This window comes from Nannobrachium achirus, assembly GCF_963921795.1.
Source record: "Nannobrachium achirus genome assembly, chromosome: 10".
In the NCBI taxonomy this organism is placed as follows: domain Eukaryota; kingdom Metazoa; phylum Chordata; class Actinopteri; order Myctophiformes; family Myctophidae; genus Nannobrachium; species Nannobrachium achirus.
This window is the reverse complement of record NC_137819.1, coordinates 25,899,149-25,917,007: the sequence shown is the minus strand read 5'-3', so window position 1 is coordinate 25,917,007 and position 17,859 is coordinate 25,899,149. Positions and strand designations below refer to the sequence as shown.

At 43.2% G+C, this 17,859-nt stretch overlaps 1 protein-coding gene across 1 annotated transcript in view; it reads left to right on the top strand.

Moving 5' to 3' along the window:
* The window catches only part of csmd3b (CUB and Sushi multiple domains 3b), a gene marked incomplete at both ends in the record, with an annotated part of 797,030 nt that overhangs the window by 304,699 nt on the left and 474,472 nt on the right, over nucleotides 1-17,859 (top strand). Inside the window, 1 exon segment of the mRNA XM_080735998.1 lies at nucleotides 3,133-3,330. Within this exon segment, the coding sequence (XP_080592124.1) occupies nucleotides 3,133-3,330 (198 nt within the window).

Sequence of the window (17,859 nt, the reverse complement as noted above, 5' to 3'; positions counted from 1 at the left end):
ATCAATCACGCTGAAACAATAAGACCAGACTTAGTCCCTCCTCTCCCATCTCCTTGCTGGTTTATGGCCAGTAATACACTCTGTGTGTGTGTGTGTGTGTGTGTGTGTGTGTGTGTGTGTGTGTGTGTGTGTGTGTGTGTGTGTGTGTGTGTGTGTGTGTGTGTGTGTGTGTGTGTGTGTGTGTGTGTGTGTGTGTGTGTGTGTGTGTGTGTGTGTGCGTGCGTGCGTGCGTGCGTGCGTGCGTGCGTGCGTGTGTGCATATTAAAATAATAAGTGTGTCAGAGTGACTTGCTTCAATACTCGCAGGGCTCTCTGAATGAGTCTAGTGGGAATGATGGGGTTAACCATTAAGCTGTATACAATCCCTCTTTATATCCAGAGCTGGAAAGGCAATCCGCTTGCCGTCATAATAAAAAGGAAAAAAAAAGGAAAAAGAAAGAAAGAAACATTGGTGAGCTGTTTTGAACCGTGCACAGTAGAAACCTCAGTGTAATTTTCTCTTGAGAGTGTATAGAAATTGTTGTATAATTTGGTTTGAAAGTACAGTAGAGCAGTGGTTCCAAAACATTTCAGGTCGAGACCCAAAAGAGAGATTGGACGTTTGCCTGGGACCAAAGCGAGTGAACATAGATGATCTACAACCCGATCCACAACGCGATGCTTCCCGCCGCATTGTGCGCTTGTAGATGGACTATTTTCACCACTTCTTAATTATTATTTTTTATTTATGGAATTTCTTAGATTTGTTTGTGTGTTTAAAATGTATAATCTTTTTTTATTATATTAAAAAAAAAATGTAGAAAAAGAAAATTGGATTTTTACTTGAGTCGTGACCCATAGAATTGGTCCCTGACCCACAAATGGGTCCCCATCCACTGTTTGGGAAGCAGTGCGGTAGAGGAACAAAGCTACAAAGTGAGGTATCACTTGCTTAGACGGACATATATACAACACCAACATCTTTAACATGTGAACTCTCATATTCAATTCATCTCTACTCAACTCCTCTACCATCTTCCTTCATCAGTCAGAAACGTCAAGACATTGATAGCTCTTCTCTCTATGGTTTTAGAACAAAAACAAAATCTGAATCTTTTGTGTCACCTTAAGACTCTTTTGTTCTGTCCAACTGATATAGATGAAAAATCTCCCTATACTTCCTGAGTGTGAGAGAGGCAGGCATGGGGAATGGTTCCATATTGTCATTCTCCCAATAAAACTATTATATAAATCATATAACAAAAGATAGAATTACATTTCACATTACTCACCCGCACATAATCTTCATCATTTGTAATTGTCTGCTTTTACTGCTCTCCACGGACACACGATACAGTACTTACAGTATCTCCTCTATGCAACCAAACATTTACGAGGATCACTATAACTCAATTTCAAAATATTTCATATGTTTTCTTTGTATACATTAAAAGGTAGTCTAAATAAAAAAATTGATTCAAACTGCAGTATGTGTGTGTTATAGCAGGGACCTCCCTGATGATCCGGCTCTTTAACAAACTGAAAATATCACCTTCTGCACCTTGGCTTTAAACCAATAGTAATAAAAAAAACAAAGTTTTATACTGTAGAGAAAATATCAGATCTACAAGCTAACCGCACATGTGTTGTGAGCTTGTAGATCTAGTTTTGCAATTTTTCATACGATGAAGGATGCTGAGCCTATTTATTCTGACTTGACTTGACAAGTGAAGGACTGACTTTACACAACCACTTCAGATCTGAGGGTGAAGTATAGATGGAATCTGGAGGATTATGAATGTATGCTTTTTGTTAGGCTGGTCCAATTAGTGGCTGGAAATTAGTACAGAGGCATGGTGCTTGAGCAACAGAAATGAGTGTTTATTCACGACCACAATGACAAAAAGGACAAAACTTGGCAAACTCTGCAGCACCCATGGCATGGTGGTGACTGTCTGTTAGGTAAACTTTGTTAGGCGCTTAACTTATTTGAACTCTCTTTTAAAGTGGGCCCAGGATGAACCACCCGTTCTTGCACCGGGTCATATTTTGTCCCATGGCATCACAAGCGAGCCGCGATATGGCATTTAATGCCAGATTTAGGACGGTCACGGACAAACTGCAGAGGTGTGTGCACAAAGTCTGAATGGCCCCATGGCCTTGACCGTAGTCTAGAGTATTACATTGAGGATTTTGCTGCATGGTAAAATGGCAAATGGTGCATTTATATAGCGCCTTTATCCAAAGCTCTTTACAACGTGCATTACACAAACCCATTCACACACACATTCACACACCGATGGCAGAGGAAACCTTGCAAGGCACCAACCTGCTCATCAGCTGTGTTACTTTGACAGTAACACAGGGTTAGCGTGCCATCAACCCCGGGAACCTTTTCCGATTCACAAGCGCCTCTACCTCCTGAGCTACTGCGGCATGGTGTATTCTTTACTCTGAGCACGTAACAGGGACTGTCTATTTTGCATCTGCTTCCACTAGGCTAGGGCATTCACCAAATATTTGAATATTCGAATAGCAAAGTCACTATTCGACGTTGTTCACCGAAGTTGAATATTCGCGTATTTTTTTTTCTCTTTAAAAAATATATAGTTTATAAAGCTTGGCGAGATAGGAAGTCATAAGAATGAGTTGTCAATGCCCCTGGTGGATGAATTTGTTAAGGCTCTATACCAGGGGTTCTCAAACCTTTTTAGGCTGTGACCCCCAAAATAAACATATTTGAACTGGGGACCCCCACCCTGACAAGCACTTGGAATTGTAGATATTACATTTATTTTGACTCTGTTCCGCAGATAAATATTGTGAAAATAGCCGATCTACATGCTCACAACGCCTCGCGTTTGTAGATCTGCTATTTTCACAATGTTCGCCTCTTGCTTACTTAATATTTGACAGTTTGGCCAGTCCTGTCGAATATTCGACTATTCGGATACTTTGAGGTTGAATAATTCGAATACTAAAAATCACTATTCGTGAATGCCCTAGCTTCCACCAACACCAAAAACGACTCAAAATACCACCAAATTTAACATTGAATGCTTGAATTTCTCCCCTCTCTCTCTCTCTCTCTCTCTCTCTCTCTCTCTCTCTCTCTCTCTCTCTCTCTCTCCCTCCCCCTCTTGCTCTCCACAGAGCTCCACAGCACATCGTGTGGCAACCCGGGGGTTCCACCCAAGGCGGTGCTCACCGGGGCCGGCCGCTTCGCCGTGGGCGACCGCGTGCAATACAGCTGCGTCCCTGGCTACGTGCTGGACGGCCACGCCACGCTCACCTGCGTCACCAACGCCGGGAACACGGCCGTGTGGGACTTCCCCGCTCCCATCTGTAGAGGTACGCACTGTCTGTCTGTGTGTGTGTGTGTGTGTGTGTGTGTGTGTGTGTGTGTGTGTGTGTGTGTGTGTGTGTGTGTGTGTGTGTGTGTGTGTGTGTGTGTGTGTGTGTGTGTGTGTGTGTTTTTAGAGATTCTTTCTAGAGATTCTTTCTAGAGATTCTTTTTGAGATTCATTCTAAAATGGGGTCCTACCTAAGAGAGAGGGAGAGTCCTGCTCACATAACATGATGGCGGTCTACTTTATAAAGTGGCAAATAGTCAAACACCTAGTCCAACTTCAATTATCCAACGCTTATTTTAAACACGAGTTAGCCATGTTAGACCCAAACTGGACTTATAGCATTTCAGAATGAAACTCTTCGCGTGTGTGTGTGTGTGTGTGTGTGTGTGTGTTTGTGTGTGTGTGTGTGTGTGTGCGTGCGCGCGCGTGCGTGCGTACGTGCGTTCGTGCGTACGTGCGTACGTGCGTGTGTGAGAGAGAGAGACAGAGACAGACTGACAGAGCCCCTGCATGTTATGTTTGAGAAAGTGAAGCAGACAAGTAAGGCTTTTTGTGTGTGTGTGTGTGTGTGTGTGTGTGTGTGTGTGTGTGTGTGTGTGTGTGTGTGTGTGTGTGTGTGTGTGTGTGTGTGTGTGTGTGTGTGTGTGTGTGTGTGTGTGTGTGTGTGTGTGTGTGTGCAGTCTGTGCACAGACTGTGCAGATTTCTGTACTATATTAGTATATTAGTATTTTGGGGTAGCTGGTGGTAGATGGCCTGTGTGTTTGCTGTTTGTGGACGTGGGATAGTTTCTGTGTATATTTGTCTATATCATGTAAGCAGTGAATGTATATCTTTGGGTTGGAATGTCCTCATTGGAGTTTAGGTTTTAGATGGCCTTACATGTAGTGGGTGGCTATGGTTTACCTTGAGAGAGTTCTATGTCTATGCTGTTTGTTGTTTGCAGATGGTGGTGACAGTGATGAAATAATCATTTTGTTCACGGATACATGACAATCTATTAATTCATAAATGTTTATATGTATGTCTGTGCGTCCTGCTGGGCATAACTCGGATGCCGTCCGAGTTAACTAGTTACCGCAAAAAGTAGTTGCGTTGCAGTAAGACATTAGTGTTCCTGTGTCCTGTCCAATACTTGTACATCAAGAAAACAGGAGATAGGCTCCTGCCCTGTGGGCCTCAGGGCTCGGCAAGGCTTGCTTAACACATTAGTCCCAACACTGGCAACGAAACGGAAAGTACGAGAGCTCTGAAGGAAGTGAGTGGAAGCGGCAGTGCAAAGCAAAATGCGATGGAGCTCACAACTGGTACAATGAGTACATCAGGTAACAGAAATATTGCACAAAATGGTCATAGCCAGGCCTAGAATTTCATTGTTTTAGGGGCACGGCCATTTGGCCTTTGGTGGTGTCAATTCTTTTAGGGCACAAAGGCCAAATGCTAGGGCAGGAAGGCCATCAAATAAAACAAAGTTTAGTCCATTGAAATAATTAATTGAATTTAAGGGTGAAGGATGATTTTGAAATGTAGACTGAAGTAAAAAAAAAAAAAAAAAAAAAAAAAAAAGATAGTAAGTACGAAAGCTGAGAGGGAGAAGGCGTAGATGGAGCAATTCATAACCCATTTTTCAAAATTGCTTTAAAAGTCAAGTGTAATTATTGTTATTATTTCTATGGCAATTTCTGAACTTTTGTCTACTTCCTTACCTTCTTCACTTTCTACTTTTTCCAAATGATGGCTTTGAACTTTACAAAGCACACAAGATAATTAGAGACTGTGAGAACAGTGAGAATTAATTTGCTTAATGTCAGTGTTAATAGAGCTGCGAAGTTTGACGTCATTTACACATCCTACCTGGTTCCAAGCTCACGTAAATCGTCTATTTGAAGTATTTAAAAATGTTTTTCAAAATAGTAAAGAGAAAAAAGGCAAAGAAGTTTATAGCGATAAGGGGTAAGGCATGGATAAAGATAGAGCTGAGAATCTCAACGAAAGACACTGTTGTCTACATGACAAGAAAGAGACACCGGTGTCTATATATTGACAAGAAAGAGACAGAAAGGAGAAAGTGGTACAGTCACCTGGGGCATCAAGGCCACTGTGGCCTCAGGTCATGCCATTGTATTGAGGGGCACAAGGCCAAACTGAGGGGCAACAGCGGCCATGGCCTTCATGGCCTCCCTGAAATTCCTGCCCTGGTCATAGCCCTACTTGCATAGTGGAGTTCCTAGTAATGCTAATAACAATAATAACAGACATTTTCAAATGGGAGCCTTTCGAAATGCAGCTTGGACGTTTACTTAAAGGCTTAATGAAGATGACTGAAGGGGGGGCAGGCACAGATATAAAGAGCTAGATGCCTCGTTCGCCTCTGCAGTTCATTGGAGCGACGTGCAACAGTTGTAGTCTGGACATCCTGGAAAAACTAAGGGAACGCTGTCAGTCAAAGTGACTACTGGCCAATCACAGCGCGACTTTTCCGGGACTTATCCAAGGACTACAATTCAATTCAACAGAGCCAGTTACGATGTTGCGCGGCTCAGCTGTTCTTACAGGCTGCGTACGTAAAGACCCGCCCCCACCTACCTCTGATTGGCCTAGCAACTTCCCTATGTGTGACGCACGTGGAAGCAATGCACACGTGATTCCCTTAGTCCCTCGATGCACATGCATCAGAGTCGAAGGAGGCGTCTACCTTTCTATGTCTGTATATTATGGGGGGAGGTGTAGGAGAGAGGAAACGGGGGAAGGATGGAGGAGGAAAGGCCAACCTGTCAGTGTTGGATTAGCGTTAGCAATGTCTCAGTCACAGTAGTCACTCCATTGGGAAAGCTAAGAAGAGCTAAGCTACTAATACACCTGCGCGCACGCGCACTCATGCACAAACACACGCGTGTGTCAATGCTTACGAATAGCCAGAGGCGTTCATACCGGCCGTAATAGCTTTGCATCAATTATTCAGTCAGCCAATCAAATGGCTCGGAATGGATTGCTTTCAGCAATATAACAGAGCGAGAGAGAGAGAGAGAGAGAGCGAGAGAGAGAGAGAGAGAGAGAGAGAGAGAGAGAGAGAGAGAGAGAGAGAGAGAGAGAATCTGTGTCAGTGAAAACACAAGCTCCTGTTCACCATAGTTGCTTGACTATGTGCCTCATCCTGTAAATATGGTATGAATAGAATACAACCACAGTACACAAAATACCTTTATCTGTCATCTAAAGAAGTGTGGCATCCTTTCATCAATAGTGGTTGGATAAACAGTTTGAAGGACGGACAGTTTTGTCTTCGCCTTCTTCCGCAGAGCGGTGACTAACAACACATCCCTTACCCTGAGTTATCTGCAGTGGTGGGAAAAGTACTCAAATGTTTTACTTAAGTAAAAATATCAGTACTGCAATGTATAAACACGCGGTTAGGGTGCCCTCACACCAAAATACCTAGAGTGGAATCCGCCAATGCATTTCAATGAGATGCATTGGCGTATTGCCAAAATACCTATGAGAGTGGAATCCGCGTTCCGCCAATGCATTTCAATGATAAGGGAGCGTTTTTTGCAGAAATCCTCTACTGGCATGAAACCGCTTCACGCTCATTGAAATGCATTGGCGGAACGCGGATTCCACTCTCGTAGGTATTTTGGTCTGAGGGCAGTCTTACAAGTAAAAGTCCTGTATTCAAAATTTACTTGAGTAAAAGTACAAAAGTATTGGTATCAAAATGTACTTAACTCATACAGTGCCATCCGGCCACAAGGGGTGCTAGAGTGCCAGAAATGTCTCCATTGACCTTCTTTATAGCTTTCGTCGACCCTCTCCCAACTGGCCTGTGTTTTCACTCCGGTCAATCCTATGGGTGTCCAGAGGAGGAAGCTAGCTGACACGTAGCCAAAATGCTAACCCATTTAGAAGCCCGATCTAAAGCTATTTCAGCCGCAAAAAACTTTCTCATTGGGTCTGGGGACACAATCCGGAGAAAATCCTGTCTAAAGATGTGATTTATTATTGGAGTGGGCGGCGCGATTCGGCCGTTAGCGCGAATACGGCCCGTGGATGGCCGAGTCTAAGTCCCGGCCAAGGATGGACGTCTAGACCGGGGCTTCGTTGAGGCCTCCGATAAAATAATTCATTTTATTAAATATCCCGGACATGTTCGGGATAGGCACCCTGGAATACGTCGCGCCGCCTACAATGAACATTTGGTGAACATTGGGGGGGGGTCTAAACTTTATTTTAAACCATTTTCAATGGAATAAATCGTCGGAGCATCTAGCGTCTCTCGTTGGTGAGCGCTGGGCGAGCCGGGACCACCCACGTTGCTCCAAGCAGCTCGGGGTAAGTAAAATAGCAAATAAAAAATTGTTTTTGATCCCGAATATCCCGAACTAGTTCGGGATAGGCACTAAAAGGGTTAATGTAGCAAAAGTAGAAAGTACGCATTATGCAGATTGTCCCATTTCACAAGTTCTCAAATGTATGAAATCTTTTGAAAATAGCTGATCTACAAGCTCACAATGCTTCGCATCGCGACTCATTGTGAGCTTGTAGATCAGCTATTTTCAAATGGTACTGTATGTTTTGTAATAATAATCGAAATCTACAAAGTAACTAGTAACAAAAGTTTTCAAATACGCGTAGTGCAGTAAAATATTGGGATCCGGGATGTAGTGGAGTAGAAGTACAAGTATTGGAAATTGGAAATAGTACAGATACCTCAACATTGTACTTGTACAACAAGTTCAGTAAGTACTTAAGTTCAGTAAGTAAATCTACCTAGTTACTTTACACCAGTGTTATCTGTCACAGTGGAAGCACGTGCAAAGAGACCAGCGTCACACTGATATAGCGTCCCCCCCCCGCGTCAGCGGCTTCTAGCCGCTCGGAACACGGTCACCTACAGAAGCCCAGCGTTTCCAGTTAGTCCCGGAACCGCCATCCTGCTGAAAGCACGGTGACGTGATGGATGGTGTCATACAGCAGGGCCGAGGTCAAGTAATGGGACCAAGCGAACCCTCCGACCGCCACCGCCGTCAGCACCGCACAAGCACATAATTCGCGGTGACGAACGAGCAGCGGCGGACACATTACATTTGCTTGAGTGCTGTACTTAAAGTACATGTTTTGAGTTAGACAGGTCTTCCCTGAACCTCCAGTGGTTTCTTTTAAAAGGGCTCCGACTTTAAGGGACAAATTAGTCAATAACTTTTTACCTCCCCCCAAAAGCGATTCTTGGCTTAAAAGACCAATAGGCTGCTATAAATGTATGCATTGTCCACATTGTTCCAATGTTGAACAAACTAAAACTTTTATGGACTTAAAGACTAATAAAATGTATAAGATTAATGACTTCATTAACTGCAGCACTACTCATGTCATCTACAGGTTAACATGCACCTGCCCTGGTGTGTTCTATGTGGGAAGAACCAAACGTCGCCTTAGGGACCGTCTAGCTGAGCATAAGTATGCTATTCGCACAAACAACATGGTATATCCAATAGCAAGACATTTTAAAGAAATGCACAACAGCAATGATGGTTTACTGCGCATCATTGGTCTTGAGCAGATAAAACCGCTAACCAGAGGCGGAGATCGGCTCAGAAAACTAAACCAGAGAGAAACATTTTGGATCCACTCCCTAGATGCATTGTGCCCTCCAGGTCTAAATGAGGATATAGACTTTATGTGTTTTCTCTAAACTTTTTTGCTATTATACTTTTCTTTGCTTTAAGTTTGCTTTTTTGTTACTGGTATTTTGTTATGTATATATTATATTTTTTTGTTCTCTTTAGTCTTATTGGCTAATTGACTGATTGCTCCATTCAATGTCCCTCCTATGTAATTACCTTGTGTGCTGCTCACACACACACATGTGCAATTCTGAGTGTGTGTCCTAAGTGCTGATTGACTAGGTCTCTGCTACTCTGCAGCCCTCTGTATATAATGACTTCTGTTTGTCTGTTTGCTTCATATATGCCCTGATGAAGACCCCGAGAGGGTCGAAACATGTTGGCTTTTATTATGACTTGAAATAAAGTACACTGCTTTTACGTCCGTTCCCCTCCTTTTTATTTTTTGAGTGCTCGGATCCTCCTTCTCTTTTTACATGTTTTGAGTGCCCGTACTTGACTTTCACTCCTCTGCATTTCTTTTATTTTAAACATATTTTTTTATTTTGTCACATGTGCACATATTTACAAGGTCAACATTTTACATAATTTTCATCATCATTTTACAGTCCATTTCAATCCTCTGTGGTGTCATTCTTCCGGGTCGTGTATTCAGTCCATTTCTCCCATTTTTCAAGAAACAGCTCCTCCTGTATCCTGAGTCTACAGTATGTGTAAATCTCTCCATTACATACCTTTCCTCCACAATGCACAGCCACTGCTCAGCAAGTTGGGGAGTAACTTCTATACCACAGTCTCACTCCTCTGCATTTCATGAGACAAATATTGCACGTTTTACTCTTTCTACGTTTCATTTCTAGGCAGGGGAAAAGTACCGCGCTATATTACATTGAAAATAGCAGATCTACCAGTTCACAATGTGTCACATTGTGATGCGTTGTGAGCCTGTAGGTCTGCTATAAATGTACTGTAATTTGTACTTCTGAATAATTAAGTATTTTTTTTTAAAGCATACACTTTGTAATACTTTTAAAAGCAAGTGCTCAATTACATTAACTGATATACAAATTTGGCAGAGCAACTTTCACTTGTACAGTACACAGTAGTTGAGTCATTTTTAGCAGTATTGGTAACCCTAAGCCAAGTACTGGGGCTGAGTGCTTTGTTTGTACCATCAGTGTTGATGAACCAGGTTTGTGATTTCAGTTAAATTGTCTTCAGCCACACTGTGTGGTTTCTTTGAACACACTGTTCCTCAAGGATGTTGGATATTAAAGGGAGCTTGGAAATATATATTCTTATTTTATTATTAATATTTGGTACAGTATAGCCTCTTTGGAAGACTGTCAGGGACAGTCAGCAGTGAGGTGAGCTATTTTCAATGGAAAAGTCAGCTAGGTTCAATACCACTGCCGAGCTGAAGGGATTTTGTGGTGTAACGTGCGTGTGTGTGTGTGTGTGTGTGTGTGTGTGTGTGTGTGCGCGTGTGTGTGTGTGTGTGTGTGTGTGTGTGTGTGTGTGTGTGTGTGTGTGTGTGTGTGTGTGTGCGCGTGCGTGCACGTGTGTGCGTGTGTAACAGCGCTTTTACTGTAAGTGAATGCATCTGTGTGTGTTTTCCTATTAAGTTGATGCTGATTTGTTAAAAAAATGTCCTTGAGCGTGCAAAACATCCATTCTTCCGTGCTCTCTCTCCCCCTCACACACACGCACACGCACACACAAACGCAAACCTGAAGCACTGCTTTGCTGTAACCTCACACAAAGACTATGAGATGGATATTCATTTTGTGTGTGTGTGTGTGTGTGTGTGTGTGTGTGTGTGTGTGTGTGTGTGTGTGTGTGTGTGTGTGTGTGTGTGTGTGTGTGTGTGTGTGTGTGTGTGTGGGGTGCGTGCGTGCGTGCGTGCGTGCGTGCGTGCGTGCGTGCGTGTGTGCGTTTGCGTGTGCTCTAATGCACTGTGAAAGCCTGTTCGTAGGACAGTCAACACAAATGCATGCAAATGCAGTCTCACAGACAGACAGACAGACAGACAGATAGACAGACAGTCTGACTGGGGAGCGGGAGGACTATAAGGGTGGTGTGTGTGTGTGTGTGTGTGTGTGGAGAGATGAATGTTTCAGAGGGCTGAGACCTAGACAGAGGCCTTGGAACCCGACAGAGATACCGGGCTAAATTACTCTGCCGCGGTGAACCTTGCCGGTGGCAAGAACCACTTTTTCCCTTGAACGTGTGCCAGTTCCTCCACTTCCTCTTCGTGTCCGAAATGTTGGGGCAATTTACTGTACAGTAGGTGTATTGAAACCATGCACAGCGATTATGTTTCTGCTTTTCATCAGTAAAAACAACTTGCAACGAGGTATATGTTTACAAGTGTGACACCATTCCCCATGACCTGAAGCGATGGCCGTGTGTCATCCATCCCATAACCAGGAAGGGACTGCTTAGTTCCCATAACCCAGAGGGATGGGTTCATACTAGTAACAGGCTACTTGGTTGTTAGGGGACACATCCTGCTCAGCATACAGTATATTTGAGCTACAATGCAGAAAAATAGTAAAACAAAAGGACTAGAGCAGGGGTCTTCAACCTTTTCGGGCCAAGGACCCCTTAGTCGAGAGAGAGATGAAGCAGGGGCCCCCCACAACCCATAGATACCATATAGTTTAATTTCATCGTTTGACAGCACAATCATCAGTGTATTTTGTGTTTATCTAAATTTGCAGATATTTAACCACTTGAACTGTCAATACTTAATAAACTTGACCTTTCACTCTGTACTTTGTCTGCTCTTTTTCCCCTCTACACCAAACCTCTTTGCCAAAAATAGCCGATCTACAAGCTATTTTTGGCTAAAGTTCTCAGAATATGGACGCTATAGGGTTCAAGTGGTGAATATTGAAAAGGAGAAAAAAAGCTTCTATCACACAAAGATTTGGAGGACCCCCTGTAGTAACTCTGAGGACCCCCTAGGGGTCTCGGGCCCCCTGTTGAAGACCCCTGGACTAGAGAGAGTAGAGAATGGTGGAGATGGCAAGAGGAAAATGGGAGGGCAAAAACACAGGAAGGAGGTCTTATTGTCTGAAGTGAAAAAGCAATAATGCACTGTGACAAAACGCCAAATTACAGCAGAGAATCGGAAATGAAAATGAGAGTGTTTTGCAACTGCATAATGAGTTTGGGGCTGTGTGTGTGCGCCTGCGCGCGTATGTGTGTCTGTATGTTTTATTTATTTGTTCACATCACAACTGTAGTTAAGCCCTCGTCACAGCAGACAAAGACCGGAGCGGCACCATGTGTAACGGAGGTGATCCGAACTTCCCCACCCGGTTTCGAACCCGGGTCTCCCGCGTGAAAGTCCAATATCTTAACCATCACTCCAAAGGGACATCCCTATGGAACGAGAGCAGATACTAGACTTTTGAGGCTTCAGGCTGGGGCTGCGACTCTCTCCGCCACACTTGCATGGCTGAAAAAACAGATCCACATTTTTGAGCCTACGTCCTTGTATACCAGGGTTTGACCAGAGCAATGTATGGAGAGTGGTGTCACGCTTTGATCTCGCCGCAGACCGGAAGTGGCGTCGCTGGATCCTGGTTTAATTCTTAACAAGCCTCAGCCCCGTTCACCTCCATTGTATTTCACTCGCTGGTAAGTAAACTAAATCACGTCTTTTTCACCCTTTTAACGCATTCACGGGCCTCTCCAAGGTAGGCAACATTATTATTTGACGTAATCGGCTCTAGTTCATGTTTAATGTAAGAAATTTGACTTCATTGACTTTTAAATTATTTACTTTATTGACTTTAAAATGGACTTAAATTAACTTGGAGAGGCCCGTGAATGAGTTAAAAGGGGGAAAAGACGTGATTTAGTCTACTTACCAGCGAGTGAAAGCGCCTCGGTTACAATGGAGGTGGACGAGGCTGAAGAGCAGCAGGAATATCACCAGGCTCCAGTACGCTAAATAGTGACGTCACATCCGCTTTCCACGCTTACAATGGGATTCGACGTAAGTGTCATAACTCTCTCTATTTATATGACACTGGGTTTGACAGGCCTCACACACGGGGCGGAGCTATGCTAATTTGAGTGTCTATTTCGCTATGCCCACCGTAGGACCCACTCAGACGGAGGTGTGTTATTATAACTCGTGTGAGCGTGTACCAAATCATTCGCAAACGAGTTACAAGTGGCTAAATTAACCCTGCTGGGCTTCGCTGTGTGGCGTGCGGTAACGAGCACAGGTGCGGCCACTGAAAGCCCTGGCCCTGCCAGTTATCAGTGTGTTTGCAGTGCTCACAGATAGCATCGCGCCGCCCCCGATACGGTGGCTGGCGCTGGTAGCTGCCTCACAACTAAATCCCAGCCAAGTGTTTTGTTCTTCCTCCCCCTGATAACAGTGCTGTCTGTGCACAGGCCTCTGGGCCTGTGGTGGTGCAGGCTGGCAAATATATGAGCACCAACTGGTAAACCAAGTTGAGGAAGGCGGGTCGTATCCAACAGTTCCAGTGCAGTGGTTCTCATGCTTTTTCATGTCAAGGACCTCCAAATTGATCACTTATTGGCTCGTGGACCTCCATTTGAAAATATATGCCAGGGACCCCCATATAAGAGAAGATTTGTACGGCTCGAGCAGTGATTCCCAATCGTTTTAATTTCAAGGACCCCCAGTGTGGCTTTGCGTTAGGCTACGGACGCCCATTTAATCTCTGAGACCCCAATTTTTTATTGTAAAATCAATATTAATTTAACACGGAGAGTGCACAAATGGAACCAAATATTTTGTTCCATTTGTACACTCTCTGAGTAACATACCCATAAGGGTCCATTTGGTTCCTAACTATCATTTAGCTGGGAACCCCCAGCAACTCGTTGTTATTGTAGTTGTTTTTTTGCAGCTTTGTCACAAAGCTCCTGGAAGATGCTGGGGTGAAACTGTGCGTTTTTTCACCGCAGACCACCCTCCCCCCAGCATCCCATCAGCAACAACAACATCTGGCATGTTTTCACTGGGATTAATAAACTCCTCACATCACTTTTTACAGGCATGCTGACACAAACGCACGTATACGCATGCACGCACCTTGAGATGAAAACGCTGTCCCTTATAGCTAGAGGGGAGATTAACAGACTGACTAGCAGAGAGCGAGAAAAAATCTCTCTTAATTACATCTGTTCATTGTAGCCTGACAAGGAAAAAGTAAGAAAGAATGCTCTCATGGGTTATTTAGCCCCATAACGCAACACTATAGTGTCATTCATGGCATGCGTTGAAAATGGTTCTGGAAATTTAGTCATTTGAAATATTCTTTTCAGTTTAAAATCCTAGTTCAACCTCGACTGTATTTTGGCAATATTATTGATGACCCCTCTAGAACATTTCTTGTTGCTTGGTCCCTCTCTAAGTTGTAATGAGCTGGCCTGAGTTTAACTCTGAGAATGCACACACACACGCACGCACGCACACACGCACGCGTGACATACAGTGCAGTACACGCACATACAGACAGACACAAGCTGATACAGAAGGAAGGAAGGAAGGAAGGAAGGAAGGAAGGAAGGAAGGAAGGAAGGAAGGAAGGAAGGAAGGAAGGAAGGAAGGAAGGAAGGAAGGAAGGAAGGAAGGAAGGAAGGAAGGAAGGAAGGAAGGAAGGAAGGAAGGAAGGAAGGAAGGAAGGAAAGAAAGAAAGAAAGAAAGAAAGAAAGAGCTAATTAGAAATGTCTGGAAATGTCTGGTGAATCTTGCTAGCAGTGGTTGCTATAGTCACCATATCTAAGCTAGAGTCTAATTGGCTTAGTTTTTTTCATTTGAAAGCATATCTTTTTTAATCTCCCTCTTCCTTTTCCCCATCAATTTCCTCCCAATTTAGGATAGTCATTAGCCAATTCAATGAACTACAACCCTGTCACTGCCAACCCCCACCTGTTGGTCTAAGGCAGTGGTTTTCAACCAGTGGTCCGGGTACCACCAGTGAGGGGGTTACAGGTGGTCCCCAGCTAAATGATGGAGAGTTGGTAACCCTTACAGATCTTAAAGGAGCTATAGTCAACTTTTTCTTGAAAAACGGATGCTAAAATAAAAATAATGTTTCGAAAATATTTTATAAAAAAATAAGCTTCATATATGTGTTCCTATTCAAAAATGACCACAAAAAGCGTAAAATAATGATAAAATAATCATTTTGGCCATTGTCAGACCGACATTTGTTTACATTCTAGTCTATAGACTAGGATGTAAACAAAGTGTCGGCCCTACAATGAAAAAGTTGACTATAGCTCCTTTAAACTCTTGAGAGTGTAAAATGAAACCAAATTATTTAGTTTTGTTTTACGCTCTCAAGAGTTAAATTATTGTTAAACGTTGCATCCCTTAATACAAGTCTACACAAAGTAGAAGATTTGTAATTGTGATTTGTTGTTATCTCTCCTGTGGCACCGCTTCAATGCAGCATGGAATTGTGGACAAAACCTTCTCCAACAATATTAAAAATATTCTAAGTGTTGCGTCTGAGAGGTTAAAGCTCATCAAATGGTGGTCCGTGGCTCAAATGCAGAATAAATAATGGACCTTGAAATGAAAAAGGTTGAAAACCCCTGGTCTAAGGGAGGGTGTAGACAAGCACGTCTCCAGTTGGATGTCACCAATGGAGTCACCAGCAGCTTCTTTTCACCTGATAGTGAGCTATTACACTTGGAGGCCGTAACACACAGGAACAAGGTTCAAGCTTCAAGGTTTCTTTATTGTTCCATCTTGTCTCTGGGCAGAACTCATGAATCAACACAGACAGACTACTGGGGAGAGATCCTGCCCCTACGTAGCGTTGCTGTTTATTATTATTTCTCTCTCTCTCTCTCTCTCTCTCTCTCTCTCTCTCTCTCTCTCTCTCTCTCTCTCTCTCTCTCTCTCTCTCTCTCTTTCTCTCTGTATCTTTCTCTCCAATTCAATTCAATTCAATTCAATTCAATTCAATTCAATTCAATTCAATTCAATTCAATTCAATTCAATTCAATCCAATCCAATCCCCCCTCTCCCTCTCTCTGCCCTCGTCTGTCTGTCCGTCGGTCTGTTAGTCTCTCTCTCTCTCTCTCTCTCTCTCTCTCTCTCTCTCAATTCAATTCTCTCTCTATCTCTCTCTCTCTCTATCTCTCTCCCTCCTTTATGTCGCTTCTCCCTCTTAAGTGCGTCTTACTGGTAATAATAATATGCTTAATTTGTCTTTGCTTGATTGCTCGGAAGAAGAAGCTATACTGCCCTTGGTTCTTGGCCACTTGTTAGAATCTGAAACAGTCCGTGCCCTGGGTTGGAATGGGATGGCTGCGATCTTTGATAAGTCTGCGAGCATTGCTGACACAATTTCAGTCTTATATGTCTTGGATTTATGGAAGCTCACATCCTCTGATTCTCTTGGTAGTCTGCACAATCTTTGCCTTTCTGCTAAGTTCGGTACAGTTCCCATAATTCCCACACCAGGCAGTGATGCAGTGAGGACGCTCTCGCTGGTACCTCTCTGTAGAAGGTCTGTGTGACCTTGCGGCCCATACCAACTTCTTTAGTCGCCTGAGGTGATAGCTGTGCCTGAGCCTCCCTCCTCGCCAGTGGTGGAAAAAGTACTCAAATGTTTTACTTAAGTAAAAGTATCAATACTGCAATGTAGAAATACTCTGTTACAAGTAAAAGTAGGCCTACTTGAGTAAAAGTATGAAAGTATTGGCATCAAAATGTACTTAAAGTGCCAAAAGTAGAAGTACAATAATGTTTGAAAATAGCAGATCTACAATTTTATATTTGCAAAGTAACTAGTAACTAAAGTTTTCAATTAAATGTAGTGGAGTAAAAGTACAATATTTGGATCTAAGATGTAGTGGAGTAGAAGTAAAAGTATTGGAAATTGGAAATACTCAAGTAAAGTACAAATACCTCAAAATTGTACTTGTAAATGTACTTAGTTACTTTACACCACTGCTCCTCACTTCTCGGTGATGTGGAATTTCAAGTCGCTCAAACTCTCCACTGCGGCAACGATCGATTTAGATGGGAGGGTGCGCTCTTTGCCTGGCTCGATCAGCTCTTGGGTCTCGTCGATGTTGAGGGCCAGGTCCTCCACTTCTCTTCTGTAAGCTGTCTAATCGTCATCTGTGATTGGGCCTATTGCTCTTGTCTAGTGTCATCAGTGAACTCATCTGGTAAGCAGGCTCCTACTTTTTGTGTGTGTGCGTGTGCTTGTGTGTGCACGTGCGTGAGTGCGTGTAAAATGATGTATGTACGTGCCTCTGGTGTAGCTACGTCAAAGCAAATGAGTATGTGCACATTCCGTGTGTATTAACAGATTTTATATCCTCCAGCTTTTGGCTGGTAAGTGCTCATTTCAGTGAGCTTTCCTAAAGCTCTCATACGTGCGTCGGATCCAAACTGCCCCAAGTATCTCTTTTGCAAAATAAAGTTATGCTAATCTGAGTCTCAAACTGTGCTAAAAATCCCTACCTGACATTCGCACGGTAAGTCAGTGGCTGCCCACTTCACCTTCTTGCCACGATCCACACATGTGAAAGGACTTGTAGTCAAAATGAACTGGCAGGTGACGTGTTGTGATAGTTTGTGAAAGTGATAGTTTGCAGTGTTTTATTTTCTCAAACATTGAACTTGAATTACTGAGTATCTAAGATTAACTTTTTCAGGTGCTCTGCTACTTTCTCTATGGCATTTTGAAGCCGGTTTGAATGGACTAAAGCAAACGATCAATCGGTAGCTACAGTAATCACATTGACACAGTTTAGCTACGAGCATAAGTAGCGCAATTGTGTCATTACAATGTCAATATTGTCTTGTCTAGTCTAGACTCTAGTCTGGCTGAACAAAAGCCTGCACCATATAAAAGATCGATATGAAATACACAATTTTTCACCTCAT